General features: G+C 46.6%; 1 protein-coding gene across 6 annotated transcripts in view; it reads left to right on the top strand.

Moving 5' to 3' along the window:
* N4BP2 (NEDD4 binding protein 2) overlaps window positions 1-12,793 on the top strand; it is a 119,936-nt gene that overhangs the window by 66,069 nt on the left and 41,074 nt on the right. For 4 of the 6 annotated variants that reach the window (XM_084627250.1, XM_084627252.1, XM_084627251.1 and 1 more), the window contains one exon: window positions 8,428-8,782. In XM_084627250.1, the coding sequence (XP_084483376.1) occupies window positions 8,554-8,782 (229 nt within the window). In that variant the 5' untranslated portion in view covers window positions 8,428-8,553. The remainder of the gene's footprint in view (window positions 1-8,427; window positions 8,783-12,793) is intronic. The other 2 variants (XM_084627254.1, XM_084627253.1) reach the window with 1 other exon arrangement.

Raw genomic sequence — 12,793 nt, 5'->3', positions numbered from 1 at the left:
CCACAGTTCCTGCAGTCCCCGCTGCCTACTGGAATTCTGGGCTGAGCTCCCAATACCTGATTGGGCCAAAAATTTGTCACGGGTGGTTATGGATAAATGTCATCAGTCAACCCTCCCTCCCTCCATGAAAGCAACAGCAGACAATCATTTTGCGCCCTTTTGCCTGGATTGCCTGAGCAGATGCCATAGCACAGCAAGCATGGAGCCCATTCAGTTCACCGCAGCAGTTATGACCATTGTAAACACCTCGCGCATTATCGTGCAGTTTATGCAGAGCAAGCACCTGAAAAACCAGGCGAGGAGGCGACGGAAGCATGGTGATGGGGACATGAACACAGATTTCTCTAAAACTGTGGTCCCCAGCAATTTGGAGATCATGGTGTTACTGGGGCAGGCTCATGCCATGGAACGCTGATTCTGGGCCCGGGAAACAAGCACAGAATGGTGAGACCGCATAGTGTTGCAGGTTTGGGATGATTCCCAGTGGCTGTGAAACTTTCGCATGTATAAGGGCACTTTCATGGAACTTTGTGACTTGCTTTCCCCTGCCCTGAAGCGCAAGAATACCAAAATGAGAGCAGCCCTCACAGTTCACAAGCAAGTGGCAATAGCCCTGTGGAAGCTTGCAAGGCCAGACAGCTACTGGTCAGTCAGTAATCAAGTTGGAGTGGGCAAATCCACTGTGGGGGTTGCTGTGATGCAAGTAGTCAACACAATCATTGAGCCGCTGCTATCAAAGGTAGTGACTCTGGGAAATATACAAGTCATACTAGATGCCTTTGCTGCAATGGGATTCCCTAACTGTGGTAGGGCTATAGACAGAACTCATATCCTTATCTTGGGACCGGACCACCAGGGAAGCCAGTACATAAACGGCAAGGGGTACTTTTCAATAGTGCTGCAAGCACTGGTGGATCACAAGGAACGTTTCACCAACATCAACGTGGGACAGCCGGGAAAGGTTCATGACGCTCGCGTCTTCAGGAATTCTGGTCTGTTTAAACGGCTGCAGGAAGGGATTTACTTCCCAGACCAGAAAATAACTGTTGGGGATGTTGAAATGCCTATAGTTACCCTTGAGGACCCAGCCTACCCCTTAATGCCCTGGCTCATGAAGCCGTACACAGGCACCCTGGAAAGTACTAAGAAGCTGTTCAACTATAGGCTGAGCAAGTGCAGAATGGTGGTAGAGTGTGCATTTGGACGTTGAAAGGGTTGCTGGCGCAGTTTGTTGACTCGCTCAGACCTCAGCGAAACCAATATTCCCATTGTTATTGCTGCTTGCTGTGTACTCCACAATCTCTGTGAGAGTAAGGGGGAGACATTTATGTCGGGGTGGAAGGTTGATGCAAATTGCCTGGCCGCTGAATACGTGCAGCCAGACACCAGGGCGGTTAGAAGAGCACTGCAGGAAGCGCTGTGCATCAGAGAAGCTTTGAAAAACAGTTTCATGACTGGCCAGGGTACTGTGTGACACTTCCGTTTGTTCCTCCCCCTTCCTCCTTGATGAAAATCCGCCCCCTTGGTTGCCTTTAAATTCCCTGTAAACCACCCGCCCTCCCCCCTTCGATCACAGCTTGCTTGCAAAGGAAATAAAGTCACTATCATTTAAAAAACATGTATTCTTTATTAATTGATTATAAAAATAGGGAGATAACTCACAAGGTAGCCTGGGTGGGGAGTTGGAGGAGGGTAGGAGGGAAGGAAAAGGCCACTTTAAAACTTGTTGAATGACAGCCTTCTGTTGCTTGGGCTGTCCACTGGGGTGGAGTGGTTGGGTGCCCGGAGCCTCCCCGCCCCCGTGTTCTTGGGCATCTGGGTGAGGAGGCTATAACTTGGGGAGGAGGGAGGGCGGTTAAACAGGGGCTACAGCAGCAGTCTGTGATCCTGCTGCCATTCATGAACATCCACCAGACGCCGGAGCATGTCCGTTTGATCCTGCAGTAGCCCCAGCGTTGCCTCATGCCTCCTCTGATCTTCCTGCCGCCACCTCTCCTCACGTTCATTGGCCACTTTCCTGTACTCTGCTATTGTGTCCCTCCACACAGCTCTGTCAGTGCCGGACGACTGCATGAGCTCAGAGAACATGTCATCGCACGTGCGTTTTTTTTGCTGCCTTATCTGAGACAGCCTTTGGGACGGAGGAGGGAGGCTTGAAACATTTGCAGCTCCTGGAAGAAAAAAAGGGAGTGAGGTACTTAAAAAGATACATTTTACAGAACAATGGCTATACTCTTTCACGGTGAACAACATTATTCACATTACATAGCACATGTGATTTTAGTACAAGGTCACATTTTGCATCTTACATTGAGTGCCTGCGGCTTGGTGTTAGAGATCACACATCCAGTGCCAGGCATCAGAATTCGGCTTGTAGGCTGCCATGGTAAGCCATTGTCTTTCGGCTTCTGCAACCTTCATAACAGAAGTGCCCTCCTCTCCCATACCAAGCAAAGCACGTTGAGTTGGCCATTTAGTGCTGCAGTTTTCCTATTAACATGCAGCAGCAGAAACCAAACTAACCCCCCCATCCAGTTCTCTGGGATGATTGCTTTACCCCTCCCCCCACCGCGTGGCTGGTATCAGGGAAGATCCCTGCTAGCCAAAGGCGAACAGCTCAGTGCCAATGTCCCCCTTTTCCCCCCCCCCACCGCGTGGCTAACTGCGGGGAGGATTTCTTTTCAGACACAGGCAGACAGCCCAGTAGGAACGGCCACATCTGAATGTCCCTTTAATTAAATTCCCTTATTTCAACCAGGTTACCATGAACAATATCACTCTCCTGAGGAAAACACAGAGATAAAGAACGGATGTTGCTTGATTGCCAGCAAACACTGAGACCAAAGCTGCCAAGCTTTGTCATGCAATGATACCATATTACTTGCTACGAGCATGGCGTGGTAAAGTGTCCTACCATGAATAAGCCTGCTCTCCCCAGAAACGTTCTGCAAAGGCTTTTAGCGTACCTCCAGGAGAGCTTCATGGAGATGTCCCTGGAGGATTTCCGCTCCATCCCCAGACACGTTAACAGACTTTTCCAGTAGCTGTACTGGCCACGAATGCATCCCAAGTCCTCAGGGCTACTTAATCATTAAAAAATGCTTGCTTTTATAACATGTATTATATTTAAAAAGGTACACTCACCAGAGGTCCCTTCTCCAACTTCGTTGAGCTGGGAGGGTATTTCAATCAGGGTGATAAAAAGATCCTGGCTGTAGGGGAGAACGGTGTGCTGTGTGCTCTCCTCAAGCTCATCCTCCTCCTCCTCATCTTCCCCATCCGCAAAATCCTCAGGCATGGTGGAGAGTACCCCATCATCGGAGTCCACAGACAGGGGTGGGTTAGTGGTGGCGCCTCCCCCGCCAGAATTGCATGCAGCTCAGCGTAGAGTGGCATGTCTGGGGCTCTGTCCCGGAGCGTCCGTTTGATTCTTTGGTTTTCTGGTACACTTGTCTGAGCTCCTTAAGTTTCACGCGGCACTGTGTTGCGTCCCTGCTGTAGTGTCTGTCCCTCATGGCCTCGGAGATTTTTTGAAATGTTTTGGCATTTCGTGTTTTGGAACGTAGTTCTGATAGCACGGATTCCTCTCCCCACACAGCAATCAGATCCAGTACCTCCCGTTTGGTCCATGCTGGAGTTCTTTTTCGATTTTGGACTGCATGGTCACCTGTGCTGATGAGCTCGCCTGGCCAAACAGGAAATGAGATTCAAAAGTTCCCAGGGCTTTTCCTGTACACCTGGCCAGTGCATCCGAGTTCAGAGTGCTGTCCAGAGCGGTCATAATGGTGCCCTGTGGGATAGCTCCCGGAGGCCAATACCTTCGAATTGCGTCCACACTAACCCTAATTTGAAACGTGATATCGATTTCAGCACTAATCCCCTCGTTGGGGAGGAGTACAGAAATCGGTTTTAAGAGCCCTTTATGTCGAAAAAAATGGCTTTGTTGTGTGGACGGGTGCAGGGTTAATTCAATTTAATGCTGCTAAATCCAACTTAAACTCATAGTGTAGACGAGGCCTTAGCCTCTAAGGTGCCACAAGTACTCCTCGTTTTTTTTGCTGATACAGACTAACACGGCTACCACGCTGAGACCTTACCCCAGTTGAAGATGAGTCATAGGGGAGCTGTGATCCATCATGTCTCTCCACCAGAACACTCCTCCTTTCTCTTACACTGGTGGAGGAGGAGCAGCTGGCACAAGAGGAGTTTCCATTGACAGAGAATCTCCTACAGAAGGGAAATTCTCCAATAGCTATTCCTGGCTGTTCAAGCAGCACACAGCACTCTTAGCGGACTAGAGATGCCAACCCTACCGCTATTTGCAACTTGCAGCTTTTGGGGTTATTCTTAGACTGTAAAAGAGCTACTGGATATAACAAAATATGAACTGCAAGAAAAAGCAGAGGTGTGTTTCAGAGTTCCAAACTGGGTTAGTATAAGCAGAGGGTGGCATAAAAATGCAGCAGATAATATGCTCAATTTGTGCTACTAGAAACCATGTTCTAAGCACAATGCACCACGCTAAGAGTGCACGCTTTTCTAAAGCTGGAACTGCGTTTAAGCTGAATTTATGCATTGTTTCATTAATTCTGTTCCTGGCTCTGTGGTATCAGGGCCTAAATTTGTTGTTTCTTCTTTAAATACTCCATTTTCAAATGATATGCCAACTTTTGTGTGCAACTCTGCTTTTTCAGTTACCTCTTGTTTTGGTGATTGATACACACATTAATATTTGCCTAGGCTGACTTCACCTGTTTAAATTACCACAGTATTCAACATAAATAAAATACTTTTAAGCACATCTTCTTAAATATAGGACCTGTTAGTGACTGGATCTTGCAAGGGCACTTGGTGGAGTGGAAAAGAGAAATCACCTTCTCTCCAGATACAGTTACAGTGTCTGAGCTCTCCTGTGTACAGGGACTGCCTTCTGTGCAGAGGTTGAAATCACACCAAAAGGGGCAGAGAGGAGTTTCTGACAGGCAGTACTTCTCCTCCACAGCTGGTCAGCAGCGCTGGCCAGGTACAGAGGGAAGCACACTCCACCATCCTAAGGATGGATGTACAGAATGCACTCTCCCTGGATGCCAGGGGCCAGCCCCCCCTTCTGTGGGGGCGGGGGGGAGGGCTGCGCAGGACTCCACAATATCTAGGGATGGCTCTGACTGCACCCCACCACCAGGGCAGGGTTTTCCTTATCACACACAACTAAACTCAGAATGATTAGACATTAGAGATGCCACTTTTAAAGTATTTGTGAAGAACCTGTAGGAATTTGATGCTAGGCAGTTGTATGTTTTGCATAGACTTCTGAGTATCATTAATGAGTAATTCTGGATATATTTTTAAAATATTGCCTCTAATGTTGATGGGAGGGTGGGTGGGTTGTATGTATATGATTGATATCATCAGCTTAGCTCATTTCAAAACTTTCTTTCCTAAGTAGAAGTACAGTAACTCCTCACTTAAAGTTGTCCTGGTTAATGTTGTTTCGTTGCTGATCAATTAGGGAACATGCTCATTTAAAGTTGCACAATTCTCCCTTATAACGTTGTTTGGAAGCCGCCTGCTTTGTCCACTGCTTGCAGGAAGAGCAGCCCGTTGGAGCTAGCTGGTGGGGGCTTGGAACCAGGGTGGACCGGCAGCCCCCCACCTGCTACCCTAAGTTCCCTGTGCGGCAGCTGCCCAGCAGGCTATCAGTTGCCAGGCAGTTTAACTGTCCCTCCCCACACGCCATGTGCTGCTCCTGCCCTCTGCCTTGGAGTTGCTCCTGGGAGCCTCCTGCTTGGTGTGCAAGGAGGGCAGGGAATGGGGGGGAGGGGCTAAAGTCAGGGGTCCCGTCCCCCCCTCCAGGTCCGGCTCTAGGCACCAGCAAAACAAGTAGGTGCTTGGGGCGGCACATTTCTAGGGGTGGCATTCCGGCACCGGCCATGCTGCCCCTAGAAATGTGCCCCCGCCTCGCCAGCTCGCCTCCGCCTGCTCCCCTGAGCGCACCGCTAGTGCTCTGCTTCTCTCTTCTCCCTCCCAGCCTGTTCGTGCAGCAAGCCTGGGAGGGAGGGAGGAGAAGCCGAGCAGCAGTGCACTCGTGGGAGGTGGTGGTGCGGAGGCGAGCTGGGGCGGGGAGTGGTTCCTCTACCCCCCCCCCAGTACTTCCTGCGCTCCCCCACACCCTCGCTCACCTCTGCTACGCCTGCTCCTCTGAACGCATTGCCTCTCCCTCACCTGAGAGGGAGGGGGGAGAAGCGGAGCGGCGGCATGTTCAGGGGAGCAGGCGGAGCGGAGGTGAGCTAGGGTGAGGGGTTGGGGAGGGAGCCGCAGGAAGCAATGGGGACGGGGGAAATGCAGCATGCCCAGGGGAGGAGGCGGGGCCAGGGATTTGAGGAAGGGGTTGGAAAAGGGTGGAGTTGGGGCAGGGGTGGGGGGGGGCATGAAAAAAAAGCGAGGGCAGCCAAAATTTTTTTTTGCTTGGGGCAGCAAAAATCCTAGAGCTGGCCCTGCCCCCCACTTCTCCACAGAGCCAGGGCTGGGGGCAAGGGGGGAAGAACGACACAACAGGGCTCAGGACGTAGGGAGCTTGCTTGCAGCAGCTGCTGTCTCAACTTGCTGATCTACTTAAAAAGATTAGGGTGGGGTGAGTGTACTTAAAGGGGCAATGCACGTGTCGCTCTCTCTCTCTCTCTCACACGCACACACTCACACACGGTATATGTCTCTGTCTCTCTCTGCCATGCTGTCCTCTCCTCCCTCCATTCATGCTGCCTTGTAGAGTGTGAGGCTACATTAACAATGAGTTAACCCTTGAGGGCTCAGCCAATTGCTAGTTCATCATTTAGCAGTAAGGCATTCCCTGGGAAAATATCCCACCCTCTTCCACCCTCTGACTTCACCACCTCAATCAAGCTTAACAATCGTCATTGCTTTGCATAATATTAAATTGTTAAAAACTTATACTGTGTATTTGTGTGTGTATATATATAATATATAGTCTTTTGTCTGGCAAAAAGAATTCTCCTGGAACCTAACCCTCTTCCCCCCTATTTACATTCATTCTTATGGGGAAATTGGATTTGCTTAACATCGTTTTGCTTAAAGTAGCATTTTCAGGAACATAACTACAACGTTAAGGGAGGAGTTACTGTGGTTTACTTTCAAATGTTTATTTTTCATTGGTGATACTACATTCTGATTCAATGTTGTAGCCAACATGGAAGATATGAAAGCATTTGAAAATATAGCTCCCATTTATTACAAAATTATTATGCATATTGGAAGAAATACTTAATACATAAGTGAATTTTCCTTCGAAAGCTAAGTGTGTTCTGGTTTGGACACCAGCTATAGGAGAACTGTAAGATACTTCTGAAGGTGACTGTTAGATCGTTCACAGAGTTACCTCTTCCATCTCCCTCAGGGTTTCTCAGGCCCATAACCCTGACATCTAGGGAAAAATATGTAAACCACATATGTTTCCAGTTTTATTAACTAAACTAAATAAATAAGCAAAAGTGTAAACAAGTCAGATTAGAATAAAGTGGGTTAATATAAAATTAATCTAATTATCAGGTTAACTAAACCATATCAAATAGAAAATTTAGTAACTGCCTGTACATAGTTCTTTGTAAAGTCGTTAAACTGAATTTATAGTGTTTTCTGCTGCTATCAGTTTGAACACACAACAACAAAACTTTGAAGTTCTGCATTATAAAGAAAAAGCAGCCTCACTGTATACATATACTGGCTATAGATATAGAAAACTAATTGCTTTCCATGTTGGCTTGTTGTAATAATTAGTGTGTACCCAAAGTGCTATTTCATTTTGTTAGCTGAAAGGCAAAGAATTTTTTTTTTAAAAAAGGGCTTCTGCGCTTTTTCACTTCATGCTGTATAAGCACCTGAAAGGCTTTTTACAAGACTTCTTTCTGCCTTTTTTTTTATCTTTAGAAATATCAGGAATGTTAAGTTTAGTCTTTCCTGATTTTACTGGAAGACCTCTGGAAGATCTTGGAGATGTTTATTGTGATCTCTAACACCTTAATAGTGGGAGTGAGGGTGCTACATCTTTAACAAAGGCTACATTTCCCCCAAAAAATGATTGGTCATAGAAATTTAATGTGTTAACAAAAAAAGGGTTTAAAACTGATTAAATAGTCCTTCCCCTTTCACTTGCTTTACTTTCACTTTCTTGGCTCTTGTAATATCATTTCACTAGTTCTTCTGTATAAACAGAACCTGAATGTCTAGTATAAAAATTTAAAAAAATAAAAATAGAAGTTCTTCCTTTTCATCCCCTGAAAAAAAAAGCAAAGCACTCTCCCCCCCCCAAAAAAAATAAAATAAAAAGCTTTCAGACCTTTAAATAGCTAAGAGTTAATGCAGTGGAAATTCAGTTGCCTATTTTTAAGCATTTCTCCATTCTCTTCTTTCTAGGTCTGCTATTGGTAATGGGACCATCGGAGATATGAAAGGTATCTTGCCTTCTTTTTTCTGAACTTGACAAAATTAACGTCATGTGGACAAAATAAAACAGAACGGAAACTTGTTCTGAATAACAGAATGCCAAAGAAAAGGAAAAATCCAGGTGTGAGTCCCTCCAGGAAGATCATGGATTCAGAGAGAATGACTGCTTCTGGTGAAGGACTGGTACCACCTCCAGGAGATGTGTCGGTGTCACGAGCAATTTACAGTGTCAATAAGGAAGAGCTCTTCAACAATATGTCAGAAATGTTTTCTGGCCTGGATCCTAGTGTAGTTTATATGGTGCTGTCTGAATGTGATTTTAAAGGTAAATAAAATGTTTATTATGTTAACAGTTGGATTTCATAGGGAAATTCTGTTCTCAGATAGGCAGTGCAGCTCCCATGGACTTCAGCAGTATTTTAAGAGGTCAGAATTTAACTTTTAATGAATACATGAGTGTGATGGGGGTGTTCACCACACATTAGCCCTGGAGGGGTTAATATAGGCAAGAGGCCAATTAGCCATTGGCTGCTCCTGAAGAGGAGCTAGGATGTGATGAGGTTTAACTGGGGATGAAGCTTACCTGGACAGAAGCAGGTGAGGCTTTTGTAAAGCCAGGAAGCTGGTCACAGATTGCAGTGAGGAAGCCTACAATCATGCTCTCTGATACAAGGGAGCAGAGTAGGAGCCTGTACTAGGAGTGCACTGGGGTTTTCGGTTTTGGGTTTTTGTTTGTACCACAGTGGAGGAGGTGGTGAGAGCTCTGGTGTAAGCGACAGCAGCTCAGTAGGAGGCAACCCAGGCTCAGGCGATGGCGCAACAGTAGTCTATGAGGCTACAGCAGGAAACCAACCAATTATTAATGGGCCAGGCGACCCAAGATGAAGTCCTCCTGCAGGAGATAGTGGACCAGCTGAAGATCCTCACCACCCAGGCCCGGGGGTCTGACAGGACGCGAACCCTGAGGGCCACCGGTTGTCTGCCAAAGATGATGGCAGAGTATGACATAGAGGCATATCTCTCATTTGAAAGGACTGCTTAGCGTGAGGCGTGGCCCCAGGAGCAGAGGGCCAGCATTCTCACCCCTTTTTTGTGTGGAGAGGCCCAGAAGGCCTACTTTGATCTGCCCACCGAGGATGCCACTGACTATTTCCGGCTGAGGGCAGAGATCCTAATACGATCAGGGGTGACGGCAGCGGTATGGGCCCATAGGGTCCAGGAGTGGAAATACAGGGAGAACAAACCTCTGAGGTCCCAACTATTCGATCTCATACACCTTCCTCGGAAGTGGTTATGGCCTGAAGCGTGCAGCCTGGAGGAGATTTTGGAGACTTTGGTCATGGACCATTACATGCAGGGACTGCTGCCAGATCTCCGCAGATGGGTATGCCAGAATGATCCGTCCACCTACGACGAAATGATCACATTGGTGGAAAGACGGATGACAGCCAGGGAATTGACCCAACTACCCAAGGAAGGCCCCTCATGAAGCAAACACTCGACCCCAACCCTGGAGGGTCAGGCGGCCAAACCCCCAGGGAGTCCTAAGTGGAAGAAGAGGAAGACTGAAAACCAGCCGGGAACCCAGAAGGAAGGGAAAGGCCTGGCGGGGGGGACCCTGGGACTAAACCCCCTAACCCACGTGATAGGGGAGTGACTAGAAGCAATTATAAGTGTTACGGGTGCGGGGAGTTGGGGCACATAATGGCCCAATGCCCCAATGTTGTAGAGTCCATGCAGTGTAACCTGTGGGACGGGGCAGACCCATGCAGCCTACTCAATATTGTAGGGGTCGCAGTCACCCCACATAAATATACAAGGCAGGTAAAGTTGAATGTGGTAGAAACCATGGCACTCGTAGACTTGGGGAGTGCTATCACCCTAGTATCGGGTAAATTAGTGAAGCGCAGCCAGTTAATACAAGCTAAGCATATGGGGGTAACCCGTGTCCATGGTACCGTTACTTACTACCCCATCATACCAGTGAAAATTGAAATTCAGGGAAATGTCACCGGGGTGAAAGCAGGGGTAGTCCCAAACCTCCCATACCCCGTGCTCATAGGTAGAGATTTCCCCGGGTTTGGAAACTTGCTCCCACCGGAGGGATTGGAGGGAGGGGAGCTCCACGAACTTCGGGAGGCTTCCACGGCAGAATGTCACCTCCCATTTTTTGCAGAAATGTCCCAGGAACTATTCCCTGTCCTGGGGAAAGGCAGGACAAGGGAGCAGAGTAGGAGCCTGTATTAGGAGTGTAGGAAACATTCCAGGGAAGGAGCAGTAAGGGCTGAGAGAATAGACCTGAACTGCTGGTTCAAGGGTCCTTGGATTGGAATCCAGTGCAGAGAGCGGGCCTGGATTCCCCTACAAGCCACTGTGGGAGTGGCACAGTCAGTGCAATGGCTATGAAGACTGCCTGAGACTGTGTGGAGAGATACTGGTGAGACCTTGGAAAGGGAGGACAATTGTGACTTGCCCGGAGGGCTAAGCAATGAAGGAGATGAACTGCAGCTCCTGACCAGTGAGAGAGGGGCCACAGAGCGAGTGACTGTGGCAATAGGCTGAGCAACTGCCGGATGGGGCATGGACGGTGATGAGCTAATTCCCCAGATGAGCCACAAGGAGACTCCACCGAGTGGCGAGTAGCAAACACCCCGTTACAATGAGTCATAATACTTAGGAATTTTATAGCACTTCCCATTAGTGACCAGATAGCAAGTGTGAAAAATTAGGACAATTGGGGGTAGGTAATAGGCGCATATATTACACAACACCTGGAATATCGGGATTGTCCCTATAAAATTGGGACATCTGGTCCCCCTACTTCCCATGTCAGATTCTCAGATTCATAACGTTTTTGTGATGTTGGTAAGTAGTAATATGTTTTACTTAATTAAGTTAGGTGGCTTGCTGTAAGCCATACAGCAACACAGTGATTGGGAAGAGAACACTGCTTTCCTGACTGACATTTCTGAGCTTTAACCACTACATAAGACTGTCCCACATTCTGTATGGGTGTATGTTACATATCAATTTCTTGTGATTTTACTACGAATACCCACCAAGGGAATTGTCATTTGCCATAATTTTGTTAGATATGTAAAATGTAACAGTTGCATGTTTTATTCAAAAGAATCTATCCACAAAGATAATCCTTTAAAAATAAAAACCAATAACACCCATCCCACCGCAGGACACTTGTGTGACTAACTGAAGGAAGCATGCTTCATAAACAATATGTTAGCAAAGAAACTGGATTTTAGACCAATTATTTGAAGTATTGAAGATTTCCCTTTGCTTGTCTTTAAGTTTGCTCTGTTTGTGCGTGTGTGTGAGAGTACGTGTGCATGTGTGGGTTTTTTTAAAACAACTCCAGTATCTTTCCTGTCCTTCAATATACTCCTTGTTGTGTTTCTCTATACACATTTTGGCTGGATGTGCTTTTCAGATAGGCCTGCCCAAGTACTCTGAGAGAGCAAATAAGATGGAAGGGGGAGAGAAGATTGTTCACAAGAAAAAGTCTGTTTCTCTTCTCAGTAGATTCATTGTGTCATCTTTGGCATGGAGAGGTGGTTTTTGACTATATTTTGTTATCTTCCTCCTGTGAACAGATTCAAAAAGGGAAACTTATCACTATCACTTTTTTATGGAGTGATAGTTGTGTAATAAACAAGGAGGAAAGGCTAGTCAGATTCTCTAAATTAAAGAGAAGATCTACCTAGCTGTGCTGAAAGAGCTGGACTTTAGGACCCTCCCCCCCCCCCCCTTTTTTTTTTTTTTTTTTTTTAGTGTGCAATTTCTTTCTACATAGTTCTTTGGAATAAACTGGTAAGTTCCAGCTTATTTGAGTCATCTGAAGACTCCCGTGCCCCCTCCCCCGCTTTTTTTTGTCATTAATGCTTTTAACTAGCCCTGACTATAACAAAGAAAGGTTTCTGTGCCTGTCTTTTTTTAATTTGTACTGCTACAATTCTCCTTTTAGTGATTATTTCAATTTATTTAACCCTATTTCTCCTGTGTAGTACAGACTAGAAACAAGTATTCCAGTTAATCAATCTGTGTAATCTTTTCCTTTGTACCCAGAGTTAAACTTAGCTTCACAGTTTATTTACTTTTTTGCATATTATGGTGGTGTATTGCAGTGTGTGCAGATTCAGTCGGGTCTTGTCCCAGGTGAGCAACATTTGTTGTAAAGGTAGGAGGAAAATATGTTAGCAAATGAATCGGTAAATTTTCTGTTTACTATCTCTGAAATTCAGGGTTTGTTATAAATAATATTTCTTGAATTATAGATTGTAAAAAGTTATTTAAATTGGATTAAAATTAGGCTGGATTGCCT

Source organism: Lepidochelys olivacea (assembly GCF_965140295.1).
Source record: "Lepidochelys olivacea isolate rLepOli2 genome assembly, chromosome: 4".
Lineage (NCBI taxonomy): Eukaryota > Metazoa > Chordata > Testudines > Cheloniidae > Lepidochelys > Lepidochelys olivacea.
Note: the sequence above shows the minus strand (reverse complement) of the source record. Positions and strands in the feature narration are given on the sequence as shown.